The sequence below is a fragment of the Narcine bancroftii genome, chromosome 1 (genome assembly GCF_036971445.1).
Source record: "Narcine bancroftii isolate sNarBan1 chromosome 1, sNarBan1.hap1, whole genome shotgun sequence".
NCBI classification, from domain to species: domain Eukaryota; kingdom Metazoa; phylum Chordata; class Chondrichthyes; order Torpediniformes; family Narcinidae; genus Narcine; species Narcine bancroftii.
In genome coordinates, this window is record NC_091469.1 from 116,244,848 (window position 1) to 116,269,345 (window position 24,498).

The 24,498-nt window shown below is 40.7% G+C and overlaps 1 protein-coding gene across 4 annotated transcripts in view; it reads right to left on the minus strand.

Annotated features, from left to right (window-relative positions):
• Nucleotides 1–24,498, minus strand: part of zfyve16 (zinc finger, FYVE domain containing 16) — a 125,746-nt gene that overhangs the window by 2,707 nt on the left and 98,541 nt on the right. For all 4 annotated transcript variants that reach the window (XM_069936541.1, XM_069936530.1, XM_069936515.1 and 1 more), the window contains 5 exons: nt 18,019–18,169; nt 17,850–17,930; nt 5,073–5,235; nt 2,385–2,490; nt 1,465–1,641 (listed from right to left, as the gene is read on the minus strand). In XM_069936541.1, coding sequence (XP_069792642.1) covers nt 1,465–1,641; nt 2,385–2,490; nt 5,073–5,235; nt 17,850–17,930; nt 18,019–18,169 — 678 coding nt within the window. The remainder of the gene's footprint in view (nt 1–1,464; nt 1,642–2,384; nt 2,491–5,072; nt 5,236–17,849; nt 17,931–18,018; nt 18,170–24,498) is intronic.

A 24,498-nucleotide genomic window follows, 5' to 3' on the forward strand; every position in this document is an offset into this window, starting at 1 on the left:
AAATGGAATATTGTGTTCTGTTGTGGGCACCATATTTTAAAAGATGGAAAGGCTTTAAACGGTGCAGAAGAGATTTACTACATAATTTTAAGGATAAGGCATATTAGTAAAGAAGAGATCGAGAATCTCAGGTTGCTTCCTAGATCAGAAGAGGCAGCAAATCAATCTGATATAGGCACCAAAATCATGAGAAAGACATAGGAAAAGAACTTGTCCCTTTTGGAGGAAGTGACAAAAATGTGGAGACATAAGTGAATAAATGAAGGATCACAATGTGACACAAATGATTTGGGTCTAGGGTAGTAATGCAGACAAATTCCACAGAAGTGTTCAAACGGAATATGAATAAATATCTGAAATAAAAGAATTTCCCAGGTAATGGTGGGGGGGTGGAAGAAGGAATAATTGAATGCAATGGCTTCACAGGGCTGAATATCTTCCTCCTGTGCTATAACTATTTCACGAATCTGTGAAACTACGGAGTTCACTGTTTCGGCAAATAGGTATGAACTCAGTAAATCAAAATCAACCAATAAAATTAATGAAATGTCTAAATAGGTGGAAGCTCCTTCCTCAGTAAACTTCAGTTCATCTAAAACTCTTTTGCTCCTATTTGATTCTGTGCTGACTGATTTAGAATGACTCTTGAACTAGAATAAAAAAAGTCAACTTCATATCTGGGCTCTTTGAGACCTTACCCCTCAGTATGGCAAGCTGCTTGAGCCCCATTATCCTCCAAAATTTGACTTTAATCTTGTCCCATGTAGATCCTGGTCATTTGTGGCAGTGCTTTCAGTTATTTAAACTCCAAGTTTGAGTATTCCTCTTTCTGCATCTCCAATATTAAAAATTTCCTGAAAACTAGGTGCAGCCCAGAAAAAGTCTGATTCTTTGTCACCAACTTTACTGATCCCTTTTTTAAAAAGACATAGAGCATTGTAACAGGCCTTTCTGCGCATGAGCCTGTGCCCTCCAATTACACCAATTAACCTACACCCTGGCAATGGACAAGGCCAATGACAGAAGGAATAATGAATGAAATTGAAATGGTTGACTATTGGAAGTTCAAGGTTTGATCCACAGAGAGCCAGTGTTTGGCAAAGTGGTCACGTGGTCACTCAATCTGCATTAGTTATTACCAGGTAGAGGACGCTACATGTCTGCTATACATAACACATGAGATAAAATGGAGGGAATTGCAGAAGAAAACCAAGGAGCAGGGAGGAAAAGGAGAGGTATTTCTCTGAACAGCACGTACTAAATGGACAAAACATTAAAATATTTACTTTTATCATTAGTTTTATGTTCAGGTTGTAAATACCTGTGATTAGGAAGGTGAAAAAATCTACAATCTGCAGTTGATTACTAAAAAGGATTTACCATATTTTACATACAGACAACACACACATTCTTGTTAAAAATATACACTTCTTCCAAAAGCAGTTATATGATGCTTTCATTTACCTTGTCAGTTTCTAAAGAGACTCTGAGACTCAGTTTATTTATTTCAATTTCTTTCAAGCTTTTCAGGTGAGGACACAGTGCAGAACAGCAAGCTGTTGCAATCTCCTTGCTCAGTTGACTCTGCACAGTTGGAATGGTAGGACTATGTGAATCATGATTTATTTGCAGATAGAATACCTAGAATGAGATTAAATGCACTCGTTAATTTTAATTATCACGGTGACACATTTACACTTAAATAACTTTGCACCAAAGGGACTTGGGAGTCCTACTGCAAAATTCCCTAAAGGTTAACTTGCAAGTTGAGTCAGTAGCAAGGAAGGCAGATGCAACGTCAGCACTCATTTTGTGAGGATGAGCGATATAATGCTGAGCCTTTCTATGGTGTTGGTCAGGCCACATTTGGACCCTACAGCTAAGGAAAGACCACATAGTGTGGATGTGGAGAAGATGTTTCCAGTACTGGGAGAGTCTTGGACCAAAGGGCACAGTCTCAGAATAAAAGGATTTCCCTTAAAAACAGAGATGATTAGAAATTTATTCAGCTAGAGGGAGGTGAATCTATAACATTCGTTGCCACAGACTATTGCGAAGGCCAAGATATTGGATAGCTTTAAAGAGGAGGTCGATAGGTTCTTGATTAACAAGGGTGTCAAAAATTATGCGGAGAAGGCAGGAAACTAGGGATGAAGGGAAGAATACATCAACCATGTTTCATATGGCAGAGCGGACTCAATGGGCCGAAAGACCCAATATTCTGCTTCTATCTCTTACTGTTTTACAGGGAGTGCTTCCTGGAGTATTACATAATTTAATGCATAATTTTGAAGGTGGAAGAAATAAAAAAATACATTGATTGCTTCACTGTTTATTCTCAAAATGGGCTTTGTCATACAGTTCTAAACAAAATAATCACTGACCTCAGTACACTTTATAACAATGCCATCTGATTCAAATTCATTTTCTTGCAAGATCTTGTTGCTAGGAATATTTTCCATAGACCGCCCATCAAGAGGACTTATAATACTGTAAATGAAATGTGAATAGTTTATCAGAATACAATCCCAGAAACAAAAACACATTTAATATATATCAACATTTACAGGGATCCATGATGGGACCATTGCTGCTTGTCATTTTTATCAATGATCTGATGATAATATGATAAACTGGATCAGCAAATTTGCAGATGGCACTAAGATTGGGGGTGCAGTAGACAGAGAAAGGCTCTCAAAGCTTGCAGAGAGATCTGGACCAAGCTGGAAACATGGACTGTAAAACAGTAGATCAAATTTAATACAGAGAAATGTGAGGTGCTGCACTTTGGGAGGACAGTCAAGAATAGGACTTCAACAGTTAATGTGAGAGAACTGCAGAGTGTGAGAGAACAAAGGAACCTGAAAATACAGATAAATAATTCCTTAAAGCCAGCATCACAAGTAGATAGGGTTGTAAAGAAAGCTTTGACCCACTGGGTTTCATAAATCAAAGTACTGAGTACAGAGGTTGGGATGTCATGTTGAAGTTGAATAAAACTTTGGTGAGGCCAAATTTGGAGTATTGCAGTTTAGTCACCTCCCATCAGGTATCAATAAGATTGAAAGAGTGTAGAGTGTAGTGGGACTGGAAGAGCTGAGTAATATGGAAAGGTGAAATAGGTTAGGGAGTCTTGAAGTTTCAGAGAGGGGAGATTTGATAGAGTTATACAAAATTATGAGGGCTATAGATAAGTGTAAATGCAAACAGGCTTTTCCCACTGAGGTTGGGTGAGGACAAAGATCAAGGGTGAAAGGTAAAATGTCTGCAGGGAACATCAGAGGGTAATGAGAGTAGGGAACAAGCTGCCAACAGAGGTGGTGGATATGGGTTCAATTTCAAGTTAAGAGATAATTGGATCCATACATTGATGGGACGGGTATGGTTAGGGTGTAGGTCAATAGGATGAGGCAGTATAAATAATTCAGCACAGATTAGATGGGTGAAGTCCTGTTTCTGTGCTGTAGTGCTCTATGGTTCCATCAAAATAGAGTTCAAAAATTAAATCACTGCAATATTCAAGATTAAATTATATCAAATATAAATTCAACGCAACTATATCAAGGAGTGTGGCAAATTCATGCCCTTTCTTGATTCTTTGGTTACATTTTGACCATGTTCTTTGAAGCAGAGCATAGAATAACTAACTTCCAAAGGGCCAAACTTCATCTTTCAACTTGCACCTGTTACATTGCACCATGTGCAAATTCCAGTGTTTGCATTATTGGTAAGAAAACAAAACGTCTTTGAAATTCTATCTTTTCCACTTTCAGTTTGCTTAACAGTTCCAAACTGTATCCAAACTGACATCAAAATCTCACTAATCCCCTTCTTCTGCCAGAATTGCAAGCAAGCCAATATTCAAAGGAAATCTCTAACTTCCACTGCCAGATCATTCCAGTCAGCATCGAGACCTATTGGTCAGACCCCTTTGTTCACATAGCCGACACAAGACTTGAAACAGATACTCAGCTGTGGCTAGACATTATAAGGTGGACAGAGGAAGAGATTCAAGCTTGTTCATAAAAAGGTCCTTGTAAAGGCAAACCCCATAACTCCAGGGAATCTCTAGCCATTGTTATGGAGTCCAGAGGACCCCACAAACCAGCAGCAATAGATATGCACCACAACACAGGGTCACTTAAACAAAAGTAGTTTTTAATTATAGTTAAAATTTTAACCTACTTACTTAACCTACCTAACCTACTTAATTCCCCCCCCTCCCCCCCAATACTAAGCGCAGGTGTGTGTAATGTATATTTAAGATTAGAAAAGTTCTTTGGATCACAGTCCAATCTCATTGGTTGCAGACAATTCTTGTACTGTGCACAGAAGCTGCATTAACAAAGTTCACCAAACTTTGGTGTTTAACAGGCAAATGGTTACCACTCAGGAGGGTTCTTGCTGGTTTACAGAGAGAGATTCCTTTTGTTCCAAGACATCTGCAACTGATTCCTTTCCAATCAGCCTTGCTGACGAAACTTGCCCCCTTCAGGGTTCTCCAGATGATCCTCTTTCTTTCAGGACACCTTTCAGACAGACAGCCTTCTCCTTTGACCAGACAGTCTTTCAAAAGTTTGCCAGCTTTGTCTTTCTGGAACTGATTTCTGTCTCCTCTCTCTCTGTTTCACACCCTCTCTCTCTGAGACAAAACTGTTCTCCCCTGCCTGCAAAATTCACATGCTCTCCAAGGCGAGCTGCATTCTGCAACTTTGTTGCTCTCTTTGCAAAAAAGCATTCTGCAAAAGTCCTGCAAAAATTCTGTGTTTTAAAATGTGTTTATGTGCTAGCTACTCTAGCAATTCATCCCAAGCCATCTCTAAATACTCTGTCACACCATTGATCACTCAAGACAGAACAGTCGCATTCAGATTGGCACTGAGAATTTAAGATATGCCCAGCTGCATTAAAATGCCCAGCGTAAATAGTGGACTTTAAAAATGAATGAAATCTTCCAAAAATGATACTTCTCACTCCACAAACTAATTCAAAACAGTCAAAATTTTGTTTTGATATTTTACAAAATGTGTATTTTACTCTTCAAATATTTACTAATGTAAAAAAAATCATACCCTTTATTAATAGGTTCATCACCATCTATCCACTGAATATTTACAAATTCTCTTCTGTCATCAGAATCCAATTTTCCACAAATTATTTGAAAGTCTCTTTTCTCCCTTAATGCACGCCTTATATCATCCATGGTTTCTGGGGTTACTTGCACCATAAGTCCATCTAAAATTATAACGTATTTTCATTAAAGGAATTATAAAAATGATAAATTTAATGGCGTTTTATCCATCAACCGGGAAGCAAAAAGCAGACACATGTTGAATAAAACTACAATGCAATTTTAACAACACATATAAGGTAGCACAAAGCTTCTCTGGAGGAAGTTCTTCAAGATTTTTTCACCAATTTTAAATTTAAATTTAGACATACAGCATGGTATTAGGTCCTTCCTGCTCACAAGCCCATCCCGCCAAATTACATCCAATTAACCAACAAACCCCATACATTTTTGAAGAGTGAGAGGAAACCGATGAACGTACAAACTCCTTATAGACAGCACAGGATTCAAACCAGGCCGCTGACATGAGTGATTTGTGAAAAGTAAGCAGACAGTCATTTCAAGCTTTTATTGATATTAAATCACAATTTAATTGGATAATTATTTATTGCATGAGATTATAAACATGTCTAACATGTACTAGGGACATTTGGGGGAGAGGAACTGAAATTCAGAACTATCTATAAGAATCTGGGATCATGCAGCTTGAATTGCTTGAGCAAAAGATAAACATTATATATATTTCTTTGCAGCTTTCTGCATCTCCTTCACCCCACTTATAAAAATTACACAAGCTTGAGGTGAGAATTCATTGTATTTCAAACAGGTGGCAATTCAGATATCAATCTGAAAATATGGACAGATATGAACTGAGCACATCAAGAAAATACATTTTGCATCTAAATTTTTGTTTTAAAAATGTGTGGCGCTCTCAGGAGCTGAAGTAAATCACTGCCACCACACCGAAGGTCGTTAACGACTGTTTTTATTAAAATTCAGCACGGCCCTTTAAAGGCAGCATGAGCTCAGTCACGTGGTGCATTGTGACATCATAATCGCTGCCCAGGACGTGTGCTGGAAGGGATGCTGGAGTCAAGAAGAAAACCCTGACGATGCCATTTCCTAATGGCTTCCCCGCCACATGGCAATACAAGTGGGCTCGGTTCGCCATTAGGCTGTGCGCCGCCACACAACCGGCTATGCGTCCTGTCGCTTGGGCAGCCGGCCCTGCCATTTGGGCACGGCCGCCTGGATTGGTTGAGATAAGTCTAGGTGGGTGGCTTTCAAGCGGTCCACGGTAAACAATTCCTCCCTGCCCCCCACGTCCAAAGTAAAAGTTTTGCCCGACCGCCGGAGAACCTTGTACGTCCCCTTGTAAGGCCACTGCAGCGGTGCTCTCTGTGGTCCCTTTCTGAAAAAGACTAATTGCGCCATATCGAGTTCTTTGGGCCGACGAAATGGTCGGGTGCCGTGGAGCGACGGGGGCAGTGGGGTCAGGTTGCCCAGGCATTTACTGAGGTCGGTGAGCTGCTTGAGGTCCGAAGAATTCCCCTGGCAGGGAGAGTGGTGCGCCGTACAGCAGTTCAGCAGATGAGGCTTGCAGGTCCTCCTTGGGCGCCATTCTGATTTCGAGGAGGACCCAGGGCAATTCGTCCACCCAGTCGGGGCCGGAAAGCCTGGCCATCAGGGCGGACTTTAAGTGGCGATGGAACCTCTCTACCAACTGCGGGTGGTAGGCCGTGGTGTGGTGCAGTGTTACCCCTAAAACCCTCGCCAGCTGCGACCATAGGGTGGAGGTAAATTGAGTGCCCCTGTCGCTCATAATATGCGCCGGCACGCTGAAACGAGCGATCCATTGGCCGACCAGGGCTCTAGCACATGTCTCTGCCGATGCTTCACGGACCGGGATGGCTTCCGGCCATCTGGTAGCTCTGTCCACTATGGTGAATAGGTACCCCGACTCCCTGGACACCGGCAAGGGGCCCACGATGTCTACATGGATATGTTGGAACATTCACAGTGCCGGGTCAAAATGTTGGACAGGGGCCTGCATGTGCCTATGGACTTTGGAGGTCTGGCATCGGACGCAGTTGCGGGCTAGTGCTGCGACCTCCTTCTTGAGGCTGTGCCCGACGAATCGCTGAGCCACCATGCAGACAGTAGTCTTTACTGAGGGGTGGGCGAGATCACCCAAGCCCTCCGTTCTGTGGAACTACCGGGCACGGTGAGCCGATGGAGGTATCGCAGAGTAGCGGCTGGGCTGAAGCTGGAGCCCTGATACTGCGGTGTGGAGAGCCTGGGTTTTGGTGTCGCGCTGTTGAGCCTGTCGAGACCGGGAGCTAGCATGTTGACGGCCGGGCGGGAGAGCGTGTCAGTGACTACGTTGTCCTTACCCGCTGTGTGCCGGATGTCCATTGTGAATTCCGAGACGTAGGACAGGTGGCGCTGTTGCCTGGCTGACCACGGGTCCTTGGCCATCGATAGTGCTTGGGTGAGGGGCTTGTGGTTGGTAAAGACGGTAAAAGTCCTGCCCTCTAGGAAATATCGAAAATGGTAGATGGCCAGATACAGCACCAGGAGTTCCCGGTTGAATGCATTGTATTTGAGTTCTGGAGGCCGCAACTGCCTGCTGAAAATGGCTAGCAGGCACCACTGTCCGCCCAGCCACCACTCAAACACCCCTCCAACAGCCGTGGCAGAAGCATCGACCGATAGTGCCATGTGTGCTTCCGGGCGCTGGAAACATTGGACAGCTGCCTCCTTCTCCGGAGCTGCCCAGACACTGTGATGGCACACTGTGATGGTGTGCTCCAAGAACTGCAAAGTTTGTTTCCTGAACTGGCATTTGGCCTTGTTGACCGTAAGGTCGAATTCTGCCAGCCAGGCGAACAGGCCACGGAGATGGGCCTTGTGCTTTTCGCAAGTGCGGCTAGTAGCTACCAGGATGTCGTCTAGGTAGATAAAGACAAAGTCCAAATCCCTACCCACTGTGTCCACGAGGTGCTGGAATGTCTGGGCGGCGTTCTTCAGGTTGAACTGCATGCAGAGAAACTTGAACAGGCCGAAGGGGGCTATAATGGTGGTCTTTCCAATGTCATCTGAGTGAACCGGGATCTGGTGGTATTTGCGCACCAGATCGACCTTTGAAAAGAACCGTGCGCCATGGAGGTTGGCTGCGAAGTCTTGGGTACCTGTCTGGAGTTGTGGCGTCATTCAGCCATCTGTAGTCTTCGCAGGACCTCCAACCTCCCGATGACTTCAGGACCACGTGTAGTGGCACCGACCAAGCGCTGTTCAATCGCTGAACGATGCCCAACTCCTGGAGTCTGGAGAATTCCTCCTTGGCTTGCTTCAGTATCTCCGGAGGCAGCTGTCTAGCCCTGGTGTGGATCGGGGGGCCTTGTGTGGAGACATGATGGAATACTATGTGTTGGCTGGAGGCGATGTTGAAGCAAGGCTCCAGCATGGCAGGGAACTCACTGAGGATCCCTGCAAATTAGTCTTTGGCGGCGGTGACTGTGGCAATCTCCAATCTGGCATCGTCTGCCGTGCCCAAGCGCACCGAGAGGAAGGTGCAGGCATTGACCAGCCTCCTGCCCCTCACGTCCACCAGCAGGCCGTGAGCCCTTAGGAAGTCAGCCCCCAACAGCGCCGTGCTCACCAAGTGAACTTCTCTTACACGATCTGTATCTGTGCCCTATGAGTGCCAAAGGTTTTAATTGTGGAGCCATTGGCAGCCCGCAGGGTTGGACTGGGGGTTCAAGTCCGTGTTTCCAGCGCTGTGAGAGGGAAGGATGCTTAGCTCAGCCCCTGTGTCGACTAGGAACACTATAAATTCTTCCCTTCAATCTATCTAATCCAGCAGCATGCAACTGTTTTTTTATATTTTACAGAGGATGACTTTTTTTTATTTTGTAGAGGACTATCCAAATCACTTTTGAGGGCCATTTATATGAAATGTGGTTTAACAACTATAACCAGATGTTGTACTGATATTTTTAGATGCGTATATGAAGCTTCTAGAGTTAAGAATTTATTACCTATCTTGATTCTGGTCAGATTGCTGTCATGCAACATGCCAATAGTAATTTCCATATTTAAAGGACAGAAATTCTGACTGCTATTTTTGCATGCTAGGTCATACAGTTTGCTTAAAAGTGAGCACAGGTTGAATAACAATGTGTTTTGATAGAACCAGGAATCTCAATATTCACAGCCTAACAAATCAATCATATTTTCATGTTTACTTTGATTCCAATAAAGAGCATTTGTGGCAATTTTGGAAGAATATGATTTTTTTTCCAGTGCATGTAAAACTTTAAAACCCTCAATGAAAAATGTACTTTTGTCTTTTATTTCATATGTTCAGAACATCTACACAAGCTGGCAGTAGTTCAATTCCTATTTGTATCCAATTGCACAGGGTATCAGAACATATTTTTGTACTCAATTCTTTTTCATGGAATTCACTCCATTCTTTAAGAAGGGAAAATAAAGTTAATTCTAAGCTGGTTTGCCTAATTTACGAAAGATGAAGTTTCAGGATACTTGTGAGGGGTAGGTCATGACTCATGAGCCTAATCAAGTTTTATGAGGAAAGAATAACAAAAAAAATTGATGAAAGTAGGGTAATAGATGACGATGATTCACTTTATTGTCTTTGTATCAGTAAACCAGCCAATGAAATACAATCAGCATTGACCGGAAGTAAAAAATAGTGCTATATACATTAAAATAAAACATGTGGAATTAAAACCAACCACAACACTATATAACAACGAACTGTTAAAAAGTCGTGATTTGACAGTGTGAGTGCAGGACCACTCAGTGCCGTGATTCAGGGTTCAACATAGTCACAGCTTTGTCAAAAAAGCTCTTCTTGAGCCCACTGGTGCGTGATCAAAAGCTCCTGTAATGTCTGCTTGAGGGGAGAAGAGTGAACAGTCCGTGATTCAGGTGTTTTGCATCTTTGATAATGTTTCTCGCCAAACTCAGACATCTATCCCTATAGATATGTTCGATGGTAGGCAACTGGATTCCAGTAATCCGTTGGTCAGTTTTCACTGCCCACTGGAGTGCCTTGTGATCTTGTGCAATACAATTCCCATACCACACTGAAATACCATAGGTTAGATGTAGGGTATATTGATTTTAGTAAGGCCTATGACAAGGTCACCCATGATGAACATTCAGAAAGTCATGAGGCACAGGATCCATGGAACCTTGGCTGCATGGATTCAGAATTGGCCTGCGGAAAGCAGAGGGTAGTAGTAGATGGAACGTAATTTCCTGGAGGTCAGTGACATGACAGTGACAGACAGGATGCAGAGCTGGGTGGAAAAGTGGCAGATGGAGTTGGACAAATGTAAAGTGATGCATTTTCAAAGGGCAAACTTTAAGGCAGAGTACATGGTTAATGGCAGGATTCTTCATGTGCAAGAACAGAAGGACCTTGGGATCTATCCATAGCTCCCCCAATTCTGGCCGCCTCATTACAGGAAGGATCTGGAAGCTATGGAGAGGGTGCAGTGGAGATTTACCAGGATGATAACAGGATTGGAGAACGTGTCTTCTTTTTTTAAATAATTTTTAAATTTAATACTTCACTGCGAACCACGTTAGTAACAATGTGTGGAAATATTCAACGTTAAAATATACACAGTGACATTTTCCTTCCCCCCACCTTCCCCTACCCTCCCCATCCCATAACTTAAATAAAGAAATGAAAGAAAAAAGGAAGAAATAAACAAACAATAGAAAAATAGAAAAAAGAGAAAAAAAATCGTGTCATCCAATATTTCATACTTAATTATTTTCATGTAATTTATCATGTCAAGGAATGGAAGTCTGAAATTGGCAGGTTCTAATAGACTCTAGGTGTGGTTCCCAAATTTTTTCAAATAAAGCATATTTGTCTTTTAGATTGTAGGTAATTTTTTCTAATGGAATACACTTGTTCATTTCTATGTACCATTGTTGTATTTTTAAGGTTGCTTCCATTTTCCAAGTTATCATTATGCACTTTTTTGCTGTTGCAAGAGCAATCATAATAAATCTTTATTAACTGTTGGTAATTTAATTTATTTTAAATTATTATCTATCCTGATATAGTTTACTCTCCCTATTAAAGTTAATGGTAAAACTTTCTATTTCTCCAAGTCCTCCTGTATTTTTTTTAAATTAAGTTAGTAATTTAATTTATACAAATGATTTAAATTATTATCTATCCTGATACCGAGGTAACGTATAGCCTGTGATTGCCATTTAAAAGTGGATTCCCTTTTACACATTTTGTTCATTGGGCATCACTTCACTTTTTATCAATACAGGTACATAATCCTTTATCCGAACCCTTGGGGGACAGTGTGTCCTGAATTTCAGATTTTTCCACATTTCAGAACAAAAGCCAACTGCCCCAGATTTAAGCCCACCCAAATTGTGCTGCTGTATCCTTCCAGTCATGCTGTCATCTCTCTCCCACCCGCCCGAGTTGCGCTGCTGCCTCTCTCCCTCCTCCCCGAGTCGCGCTACCGTCTCTCTCCCTCCTCACCCGCCTGAGTCACACTGCCGTCTCTCTACCCCCCACCCCCCAACCTAGTCGCACTGCTGTCTCTCTTTCTCTCTCTCTTGCTCCGCTGTACCAGCACTAGGAAAAAAATGCTGGATTTTGGAGCTTTCCAGATTTTAGATAAAGGATTGTGTATCTGTATTAACCTTGTATCCTGATATCGCCCCATATTCTTTCAGTTTTGTATATACCCTTTTTATTGATATATCTGGGTCCGTTAAATATAGAAAACATAGAAGATAGGAGCAGGAGTAGGTCATTCGACCCTTCGAGCCTGCTCCGCCATTCAACAAGATCATGGCTTATCTTAAAGTTCAGTACCCCGTCCCGGTCTTCTCTCCTTAACCTTTAATACCCTTATACTGAAGAAATAGATCTAATTCCCTCTTAAATATATTTAATGAACCTGCCTCTACTGCCCTCTGTGGCAATGAATTCCACAGATTCACCACCCTCTGGGTAAAGAAATTCCTCCTCATCTCAGTCCTAAATGGTTTGCCTATTATCCTCAAACCATGACCCCGGGTTCTGGATTTTCCCATCATTGGAAACATCCCTTCCGCATCCATTCTGTCCAGTCCTGCCAGAATTTTATATGTCTCTATGAGATCCCCTCTCAATCTTCTAAACTCCAGGGAGTACAATCCCAATTTGCGCAATCTTTCCTCAGAAGTCATTCCTGCCATTCCAGGTATCAGCCTGGTGAATCGCCTCTGCACTCCCTCCATTGCAAGAACATCTTTCCTTAGATAAGGTGACCAGGTGTGGTCTCACCAAGGCCCTGTACAGCTGCAGTAAGGTATCCTTGTTCCTATACTCAAAGCCTCTTGATATGAAGGCCAACATATCATTTGCCTTTTTAACCACCTGCTGTACCTGCATGCTTCCCTTCAGAGCCTTCAAGTACCCCTAGGTCTCTCTGCAGTTCGCCATCTCTTAATCTATTGCCATTCAAATAGTAATCTGCCCTCCAGTTTGTATTACCAAAGTGGATAGCCTCACATTTATCCACATTGTAGTACATTTGCCATGTATCTGCCCAGTCCCTCAATTTATCCAAATCACACTGGTGCTTCCTGACCCCCTCTTCCGTGCACACAACCCCTCCTAGCTTAGTGTCATCTGCAAACTTGGAGATATTACATCCAATCCCCTCATCCAGATCATGAATGTAAATTGTGAACAGCTGGGGTCCCAGTACAGATCCCTGTGGCACCCCACTGGCCACCGCCTGCCACTCAGAAAAAGAACCATTTATCCCAACTCTCTGTCTTCTACCTGCCAGCCAGTTCTCAATCCACATCAATACTTTGCCCCCAATCCCATGAGCCTTGATTTTGGAAGCCAGTCATTTATGCGGGACCTTATCGAAAGCCTTTTGGAAGTCCAGGTACACCACATCCACTGGCTCTCCCCCATCTATTTTACCTGTCACCATCTCAAAGAATTCCAATAGATTTGTCAAGCACGATTTACCTTTTGTAAATCCATGTTGACTCCGTCCGATCCCTTCTCTGCTATGATATACTATCATATCATCCACAAATAAGCTAATTTTACTTTTATTCCCCTTTATCGTGGTCACTAGAGCTACTGCCACAGTTGGTGTATTTTTTTTTTGTGCTGTATAGATTAAATTAATAAATTTATAGACATTATCTGCTGCTTTTCTATTTTTAACAAATCCTGTCTGATCTAGCTTCACTAATTTCGGTACACAGTCTGTTAATCTATTTGCCAATAATTTTGCTATTAATTTATAATCTGTATTTAGTAAAGATATTGGTCTATGTGTAATTACTGTAATTATTGCCGTTTTACATGAGTCAGGCAAATTCTGAGTCTCTTCCACCTATTTCATTATCTCTAAGAAGGGCAGAATTAATAGACTATTGAATACCTTGTAAAACTCTACAGGGAATCCATCTTCGCCTGGCCCTTTATTATTTGGTAATGTCATTAGTGTATCATGAATTTCTGTTCTTGTCAGGGGCTTTAGTAATTCATTTTGATCTTCCAATTGTAATTGGGGCAATTCAAATTTTGACAAAAATTAATCTATTTTGTCGTTCTTCCCTGGGTTTTTGGTTTTAATACAATTGCTTATAATTTTTTTTTAAATTTCCATGAATCTCTGATGGGTTAGTTTATCCTCCTTCCTTGTTGCTGTGATAATTCTTGCTGCTTGTTCTGTTTTTAGTTGCCAAGCCAATATTTTGTGGGTTTTCTCTCCTAATTCATATCTTTGCTTTGTTTTTATAATGTTTTTCTCCACTTTGTATGTTTGCAATGTATCATGTTTTAATTTTTTCTGTCAATTCTCTCTTTTTCTCTATATTTTCTCTTCTCATTAAATCTTTCTCTATAGTTACTATCTTTTTTTCCAACTGTTCTATTTCCCAATCACATTCTTTTTAAATCTTAGTCATGTAACTAATTATTTGTCCTCTAATAAAGGCTGTCATTGCGTCCCATAAAATAAATGTCTGTTACCGAATTTACATTGGTCTCGAAATATATTTTAATTTGTTGTTCTACGTATTCCCAAAAGTCTTTCCTTTTAACAATATGGGGTTTAGCCTCCATCTATATGTTTTCAGCTAAATATCCTCTGAAGCAATTGTCAATAACAAGAGTGAGTGATCTGATAAAAGTCTTGCCTTATATTCAGTCGTTCGAACTCTCCCTTGAATCTGAGCTGACAAGAACACATCAATCCTAGAATAGGTTTTATGTCTGTTTGAATGATATGAATAATCTCTTTCTTTTGGATGTTGTTTTCTCCATTTATCAACTACCTTCATATCATGCATTGAGTTCAATGTAAATTTAGCTGCTGTATTTTTTATAATAGTCTTCCCAGTTTTATCTATTGATAGGTCAAGGTTAAAATTAAAATCGCCCCCTAGTAAAATGTGTCCCTGTGAATCTGCTATCTTTAAAAAAATATCTTGTATAAATTCCTGGTCATCTTCATTGGGTACATAAGTGTTCAACATATTCCAAAATTCTGAATTAATCTGGCACATCATCATTACATATCAACCCGCTGGGTCTGTTATTACTTTCTTTGTCTTAATTTGCAGATTCTTTTTAACTAATAGAACAATTCCTTAGGCTTTTGAATTGTATGATGATGCCACTATGTAACCTCCCCAGTCTCTCATCAGTTTGTGATGTTCTAACTTAGTTAAGTATGTTTCTTGTATAAATGCTGTCTATTTTCTCCTTTTTAAGTAGTGTCAGTAACTTTTTTCTCTTAATTTGATTTTGAATTCCATTAATATTAATAGTCATATAGTTCAATGTATTCATCTTACCCATCTATTTTTACCTCCAACCCACCTCTTCAACCCTTCCATCTCCCTTCTTCTAAAATCACTCTTTAGATTGTTCTTACTTTTTACTATACGTGAAAATAACAAAAACCATAAGAAAACTAAAGAATACTATTAAAGAAAACAACATTAAATCCTCCTTTACTGAGTTGCCCTTGCCACTTCGCAAGACATCCACAACTCCCTTTTCTACGTGGGTAGTGGTATTTACCGCAAATGTCAACAGATTTCGCAGTGGACAGATCCTTCCCCCCTCCCCAGCTCCACCACCCCCGCAGAGAAATCGCTATATATTATTTTTAAAAATATAACAAACCTTTTTTTAAAACCTCTTTTTTTCTTAAATGTCTGTAATCAAACTGTTAACATTCCAACTTATTTATACATTATCTAAACAGTCCTTTTATTATTTTCTTTATTCCTCTTCTTGTTGCTTATTTGGTAATTGGTCTGCAAAGCGAGAAGCTTTTTCTGGATCTGAAAACAGTCTATTTTTCCCACCAGGAATGAATATCTTCAACACTGCTGGATACCATAACACAAAGTTATAACCTTTTTTTCCTATAGTACATTTTTGTTAAACTCCTTTCGCTTCTTTAAAAGTTCAAAGCTTATAACTGGATAAAATAATATTTTTTTCCCCCATTGTACTCCATTGGTTCCTTATTTTCTTTCACTCTTTTCACTTCCAGTTCCAATATTTTCTATCTTGTTGTATATCGTTGTAATTTTATTAGTATGGATCGCAGTTTCTGATGTGGCCGCGGCTTTGGCACCAATGCTCTGTGGGCTCTTTCATTTTCTATTTCTTCTTGGAGTTCTTCTACTCCCAAGATCTGTGGGATCCATCTTTTTTATAAATCCTTTTTTATCTGCCCCATCTTCACCTTCTTTCAGACCCACTATTTTTATATTATTACGTCTGCTGAAATTCTCTAAAATGTCCATTTTTTGGGCTAATAGGTCATGTGTCTTCTTAATCTCATCTCCATCTTCCAATTTTTCTCTTAACTCATTCACCTCCATTTCCACTCCTATCACTGTCTTCCACTTCATCATTTCACTTTCTCATTTCTGTCATAGCATTCTCCACTCTTTGTATTTTTACATCTGTCTCTTGCATGATTTTTTTAATGATACTGAACTCAGCCATTATTGCTTCCATTAGAATCTTTATTTGACTGTCAAAAGTATTCCTTATCTACCATCTGCTTCTGTTTTTTACCTTGTTTTTCTTTACCTTGAATGTCTTTATCTTGATCTTCTTTCTCTTGCTCCATTTCTTCAGTCCGTGCTGATCCTGCTTCTATCAGTGGCCTCTCCCATCACAGAGTCAGTGTCTTGCTGTCGGGATCCGTTCCCTTTGGCGTCCTCTTTAGAATGCATATCACACATGCGTGCTGGAATTTCTTTTTCAGGCTCCGCAAGCCAACGGCTCCAGACTGCCCCGGGGACGTCGCCGCCGAGCTGCCTGATACCGGCTTCACAGCTCGGGCCATTCTCTCTGGGAGAGCTCCGGTAAAGCCTTCCTCTTTTTTTCCCTGGTGATTTCTTCATCTCTTCTTTGCTTGGTCTTGTAGTCTTTTCCTTCTTAGGAGCCATCCTCAGGTTCTTATACTTTTTATCTTGCAACCTTTTTATGTTTTTCTTCTTTGTCTTGTTTTTCTACCTTTTTTTTCAACTTTCTCTGTGGAGGGCTGGTTATCCCAAACTAGCCACTACTCCCATCACGTGACCACCCCCCAGAATGTGTCTTATGAAGCAAGGTTAGAGAACACGTCTTATGAAGCAAGGTTAACGAAGAAGGATGAGAGGCACATGAAAGATGGACAGCGAGTACCTTTATCTCGGGGTGATAGTAGCGTACACCAGAAGCAACCTGTACAAGGTGAAGGGAGGAAAATTTAGGGGAGATGTCAGGGATAAGTTTTTTTTACACAGAGAATAGTAGGTCCTTTAAATGTATTGTCAGGAGTGGTGGCGGACTCTGGTATAATAGAGACTTTCAATGACTCTTAGACAAGAACATGGATACAAGAAAAATTATGGGTGTAAGGTGGGGAAGGTTTGGTCTGTTAAGATTTAAAATGGTCCGCACAATATCGTGGGCTGAAGGGTCTGTACTGTGCTGTGATATTCTTTGTTCTATGTTTAAAAGCACATGATAGAATAGACCATAGTCAGCGTGGTTTCCTTCAGGGGAGATCTTGGCTGATAAATATATTGGAGTTTGTTGTGGAAGTAACAAAAATAACAGACAAAGGAAGTCATTGGATATTGTAACTTAAGATTTTTCAGAAAGTCTTTAAGAAGGTGTCACACATGAGGCTGTTAAACAAGATAGGAGCCCATGGTATTATGGGTAAGACAGAAGCATGGACAGAAGATTGGATAGTGGCAGAAGGCAATGAGATGGAATAAGAGATGCTACTCAGATGAATTATTATTAAATTTTGTGATTAATGTAACGTTAGCCTTTATTCAACTTGACAAATTCCAAAATACACTGTATCAGTTTAAAATCAGCCTATTAAAATATCCTGAACAACTAGCAAGGTGAACCAAGGAACATGAAAGTGAAATAGTGACAAGGTTTGGAAATTGTGAAGATATTTTGTGGAATACATCAAAACCATTGGTGCTCCTTACTCTTTCATGGAACAAGTTATAATAATTTCACTCCGCTGTATTTCCGTAACATTATTAAAATATATTTTCTTTCAATAATCTATGAGGTAAAGCATTAGTGGCAAACATTTCAAAATACAATTTGACAAGGAGATGTAACTGAGATAGGAATAAATGTTTCTGAAATGGATTTTTAAAATATTTTAAAATGCTACCATCAACTTTGTATTTCTTTTTTTCTTACCTTCCACTGAACTGCATTTAGCAATAAATCCCGAAGATGTTTTCAATGCTCCATTAAACACCACAAATGAGGCTCCTGTAACTATAAGTGCAGGAAGAAACTTAAATCGTGCAACAATGAACTATGCAGAATTCCACAAGTATAGCAAAAACTAAAACACAAAGGTTACCTCTTCTGGACTTCCCAGCAATAGTGTTCACTTGTGTTTGATAATTTTTATCATCACTTTGTATGCAGACCAGGTGTGAATCAGCGTCCAAACTAAAACACATTCCCAAAGCAATCACATGCTCATTTGAAGAGGTTACCACTTTCATGACCTGAGAAATAGAAACAGGTAATCATTAAATAACATCAATCTGATGCTCTAACTCAATACAAAAGCTATTTTATTCCACAAGAGCATAGAGAGAGGAATGCTCTAATTGCAGAATGTGGGAAATCAAGGATAGCACAAGAGTCCCTGATGACATATGCAAGAGATGCATCCAGCTCCAGCTCCTTACAGACTGTGTAAAGGAGTTGGAGCTGGATGAACTTAGGATCATTCGGGAGGCAGAGGGGGTGATACACAGAAGTGATAAGGAGACAGTCACAGCCAAGAAGTGGGTAATAGGGTGACTGTTAGAAGAGGGAAGGGGAATAGGCAGTCAGTGCAGAACACCCCTATGGCCATACTCCTCAGCAACAAGAATATCCCTTTGGATACTGCTGGGGAGGATGATTTATCTGGGCAAGGAGGCAGCCAAACCAATATCACTATGATTGGCTCTGAGCCTCAGTAGAGAAGGCAGGCAGAACAATAGTCAGAGGGGACTCAATAGTTAGGGATATAGAGAGGAGATTCAGCGGCCGCAAAAGAAGCTCCAAAATACTGTGTGGCCTCTCACCTGCTCGCACCAGCAATCCTGAGTGGTTGCAGAATATTTTTAAGGGAGAGGGTGAGGAACCAGAGGTATTGGTACCAAAGACGTAGGGATGAGTGGGGGTACAGGTTCTGCAAAGTAAGCTCAGAGAGTGAAGACATGGGTTGAAAAACAGGACCTCCAAGGTAGTAATCTCTGGATTACTCCTGGTGCCATAAACTAGGGAAGGTCAGAACAGGAAGATAGCACAGATAAATGAGTGGCTTATGAAATGGTGCATGGGGCAAGATTTCTAGTTCATGGATCATTAGAACCTTTTTTGAGGAATGGGTGACCTGTACAAGTGGAATGGGTTGCAAATGAACTGGAGAGGAACAAATATCCTGGCATGCAGGTTTGCTAATGGTGTTGCAAGAGGGTGGGAACCAAAGTGAACCCCTTCTCTAAGGCAGAAGAGGTGGTTGGCACACAAGTCGAGACAGCTGTTAGGAGGTTGTGTAGGACAGGCAGATAGGACAAAATTCCACTGCCACAAGGAGTTAAAAAGTATCAAATGCAGGGCAAAAGGTTTTATATTTAAAGACACGCAGCATAAGAAATACAGTGGCTGACCTTGTAGTATAGCTACAGATTGATAGGTATGATGTGGCCATCACAGTGTCCAGTTGGAGGAGAGACAGAGTCGGAGGTGGGTCGAGTGGGTCGTGTTGGTAAGTAGATTTTAGGAGAATTTAAAAAGGGTCCGGGGTCAGGACTTTGTGTAATCAAGTTAACTGGCAAGGACCAATAAAGGGTGAGCTAAATAAAGGAGTGGGACTTCGAGGCTTTGGCTCAGTAGGCTTTGGTAAGCAGAGGTTGAGGAAGGCCTCCCAGTGAGGTAAGGTTGGTAGTTTATTTTAATTAATCTTATTTAATTTAAGATTAGGTTATGGACGCAGTTGGGGTGGTCCTGTGCTCTGAATGCAGGATGTGGGAGGTCAGGGAGAGCACAAATTTTCCTGATGACTACACTTGCAAAAGGTGCATCCAGATGCAACTCTTGGGAGACTGTGTTAGAGAACTGGAGTTGCAGTTGGATGAGCTTTGGATCATAAGGGAGGCAGAGGCAATCATAGTTAGGAGTTACAGGGAGACAGTCACCCCAAACAGACAGGAGTCAGCTAACTGGGTGACTGTGAGGAAAGGGTGGGTGGGGGTGGGCAGCGAGAGACAGACAGTGCAGAGTACCCCTGCGACCGATCCCCTCAATAATAAATATACTGTTTTAATTACTGTGGTGGGGGTAAGCAGAGACAACCAACCAGGAACAAGTTGCAGTGATCAGGTCTCTGGCACAGGGGTTGACCCTTCAGCTCAGAAGGGAAGGGGGAAAACGAGGAGAGCTCTTGTAATTGAGGACTTGCTGGTTAGGGGAGCAGATAGGAGGTTTTTTTGACAAGATCGGGGCTCCCGGTTGGAATGTTGCCTCCCAGGTGCCAGGATCAGGGATGTCTCTGATCGAGTACATAGGATTCTGGAGGGAGAGGATGAGCAGCCAGATTTTGTGGTCCACATGAGAACCAATAACAAAGATAGAAGTGGGGATGATGTCTTCAAATAAGAATATATGGAGTTAGGAAAGAAGTTAAAAATCAGGTCTTCAAGGGTGGTAATCTTGGGATTGCTATCTGTGCCGTGCACTAGAGAGGGTAGGAATAGGAAGATACGGTGGATGAATGTGTGGATAAAGAGTTGGTACAGGGGTTCACATTTGTGGATCATTGGAATCTCTACTGGGGAAGGGTTGACCTGGACAAAAAGGAAGGGTTGCACTTGAACTGGAGGAAGAACCAATATCCTGGCAGGCATTTTCGCTTGAGCTGTTGGGGAGGGTTTATACTAGTTTGGGGGTGGGGGGGGTCGGTGGGGGTGGTGGGAATCAAAATGAGAGTGAGGAGAGTAGGGTAGAACAGCACCAGATTTGAAGGGAGAGTGGAACCAGAATGTCAAAGTTAATTGGTGGGGGAGCGGGTGGTAAAAGTAGTACATGGTAATCAAAGGAATGCATGTGGGGGACATTCTCTTAAGTATGTATTTCAATGCAAGGAGCATTGTAAGAAAGGTGGATGAGCTTAGAGCATGGATTGACCCATGGAAATATGATATTGTAGCCATCAGTGAAACTTGGTTGCAGGAGGGGCATGATTGACAGCTATATAGTCCAGGATTCCGTTGTTTTAGGCATGATAGAACAGGGGAGATAAAAGGTGAAGGAGTCACATTGCTTCTAAGAGAAAACATTACATCAGTACTATGGCAGGAGAGATTGGAGGCTCATCCAGTGAGGTTATTTGGATGGAAATGAGGAGTGGGAAAGGCATGAAAACACTAATGGAACTGTATTATAGGCTAGCTAATGGGCTAAGGAAATTAGAGGAGCACATTTGTAAGGAGATAGCAAAATACAAGGTGGTGATTATAAGAGATTTTAAACTTTCCACACATTGATTGGGACACCCATATTGTTAAAGGACTGGATGAGTTGGTTTGTCAAATGTGTTCAGGAAAGCTTTCTAAATCAATACATAGAAGAACCGACTAGAGAGGGGGTTCATTGGATCTCCTATTAAGGAATAAGATAGGTCAAGTGACAGAGGTTTGTGCTGGGGAACACTTTGGGTCTAGTGATCATAATACTATTAGTTTTAGGTTAATAATGGAGAAGGATAGGGCTGGGCCTAAGGTTGAGATACTCAATTGGAATAAAGCAAATTTCAAGGAGATACGAAAGGATTTAGAGGGTGTGGATTGGGATAATTTATTTTCAGGGACGAATGTAACAGATAAATGGAGGATATTCAAAGGGGAAATTTTGAGAGTACAGAGTTGGTGTGTCCCTGTGAAGATTAAAGGATAGAAAATATAGAGAGCCTTGGTTTTTAAAGGATATTGGGAATTTGGATCTGAGAAAGAGGGATGAATACAACAGGTATAGTCAACAGGGAATATAGGAGCTGCTTAAGGCATAAAGGAGTGTAAAAAAATCTTAAGAAAGAAATTAGAAAGGCTAAAAGGATCTATGAGGTGGATTTGGCAGGCAAGGTAAAAATAAATCCAAAGAGTTTCTACAGCTACATTAAAAGTAATAGTGAGGGATAAAACTGGGCCCCTTGAGGATCAGAGGGGTAGGCTCTGTGAGGAGTCAGAGAGTTGGGGAAATTTTAAATGATTTTTTTCTTCAGTATTCACTAAGGAAAGGAATATCGAGCCAGGTGAAGTAAGGAACACTAGTAGTGAGGTCATAGACAATATACAGATTAATGAGGAAGTAGTATTGGCTATTTTAAAGAGAATAAAGGTGGATAAATCTCTGGGTCCTGACAAGATATTCCTTCGGACTCTGTGGGAGGTTAGTGTACAAATAGTGGGGGCACTGACAGAAATTTTTAAAATGGCAGTGATCATGGGGGAGATGCTGGAGGATTGGAGGGTAGCTCGTGTTGTTCTACTGTTTAAAAAAGGCTTCAAAAGTAAACCTGGTAATTATAGGCCTGTGAACCTGACGTTGGTGGTGAGTAAATTAATGGGAGAGTGTTCTTAGAGATGGTATATACAATTATTTGGAATGATAGGGATTGATTAGAAGTAGTCAACACGATTTTGTACGTAGTAGATCAGGTTTAACAAATCTTAGAGTTTTTTTGAGGAGGTTACTAAGAAGGTTGATGAGGGGAAGGCTGTGGATGTTGTCCGTATGGACTTTAGTAAGGCCTTTGATAATGTTCCGCATAAGAAGTTAGTAAGGAAGGTTCAATCATCAAATATTAATGTTGAAGTAGTGAAATGGATTCAACAAGGGTTGGATGGGAGATGCCAGAGAATAGTGGTGGAAAATTGTTTGTCAAATTGGAGGCCGGTGACTGGTGGAGTGCCTCAGGGATGAGAACTGGGTCCATTGTTGTTTGTCAGATATATTAATAATCTAGATGTTGGGGTAGTAAATTGGATTAGTAAGTATGCAGATGATACAAAAGAAGGTTGCAGTGGGATATAGGAGTTAGAAGAATGGGCTGAAAGATGGCAGATGGAGTTTAATACTGATAAATATGAGGTGCTACATTTTGGTAGGACTTATCTGCAAAGGTCATACATGCTAAATGGTAGACAATTGAGAAGTGTAAAAAAACAAAGGGATTTAGAAATTCTAGTACATAATTCTCTGGAAGTGGAGTCTCATGTAGATAGGCTAGTGAAGAAAGAATTTGGTATGTTGGCCTTCATAAATCAGAGTATTGAATACAGACGTTGGGATGTCATGTTGAAGTTATGTAAGGCATTGATGAGGCCAAATTTGGAATATTGTGTGCGGTTTTGGTCGCTGAATTATAGGAAGGATAGAAACAGAATAGAGAGAGTACAGAGATTTACAAGAATGTTGCCTGGGTTTCAGGATTTGAGTTACAGGGAAAGGTTGAGCAGGGCTGGGACTTTATTCTCTGGAACATAGAAAATTGAGAGGTGATTTGATAGAGGTATTTAAAATTTTGAGAGGGACAGATAGTCAATGTGAACAGGGTTTTTCCATTGAGAGTGGGGGAGATACACACAAGAGGACATGGATTGAGATTGAAGGAGGAAAAGTTTAGGGGAAACATGAGGGGGAATTTCTTTACTCAGAGGGTGGTGGGAGTGTAGAATAAACTTCCGGCTGAAATGATAGATCCGGGTTCAATTTTAATATATATTTTTAAAATTTTTTATTTTTCACACTATAAACCACACTGATCAAGATATATACATTTTCTTTTTCAAATATATACAGTGTTTTTTTCTCCCCCCCCTCCCTCTTCCCCCCCCACCCTCCCTACCTCCCCATCCATTCATTTAAAGTTCAGAATCTAAGATACATTAAACCCGTCAAACAATGTTGTCACTCAATAAAAATAAACAAGAAATTCCACTGAGTCAGTTCTTTTCATTCTCTTCTCCTTCTGTCATTTTAGGTGGTAGATGTCCCCAGTAGGTTTTCTCTATTATGTTTCATGTATGGCTCCCATATTTTTTCAAATATTGTAATATTATTTCTTAAATTGTATGTTATTTTTTCTAATGGAATACGTTTATTCATTTCTATATACCATTGTTGTATTCTCAAGTTATCTTCTAATTTCCAGGCTGACATAATACATTTTTTTGCTACAGCTAGGGCTATCATAACAAATTTTTTTTGTGCACCATCCAAATCAAGTCCAAATTCTTTGTTTTTTATGTTACTTAGGAGGAAGATCTCTGGGTTTTTTGGTATATTGCTTTTTGTGATTTTATTTAATATCTGGTTTAGATCTTCCCAACATTTTTTCACTTTCTCACATGTCCAGATTGCATGAATTGTTGTTCCCATTTCCTTTTTACAGCGAAAACATCTGTCAGATACTGTTGGGTCCCATTTATTTAACTTTTGAGGTGTAATATATAGCCTGTGTATCCAGTTATATTGTATCATACGTAACCTCGTATTTATTGTATTTCTCATAGTTCCTGAGCATAACTTCTTCCATGTTTCCTTCTTTATCTTTATGTTTAGATCTTGTTCCCATTTTTGTTTAGTTTTACCATTTGTTTCCTCATTCTCCTTTTCTTGTAGTTTAATATACATGTTTGATTTAAATTTTTTGATTATCATTGTGTCTGTAATCACATATTCAAAATTACTTCCCTCTGGTAACCTCAGACTGCTTCCCAATTTGTCCTTCAAGTAGGATTTCAGTTGGTAGTATGCCAACACTGTATCGTGAGTTATATTA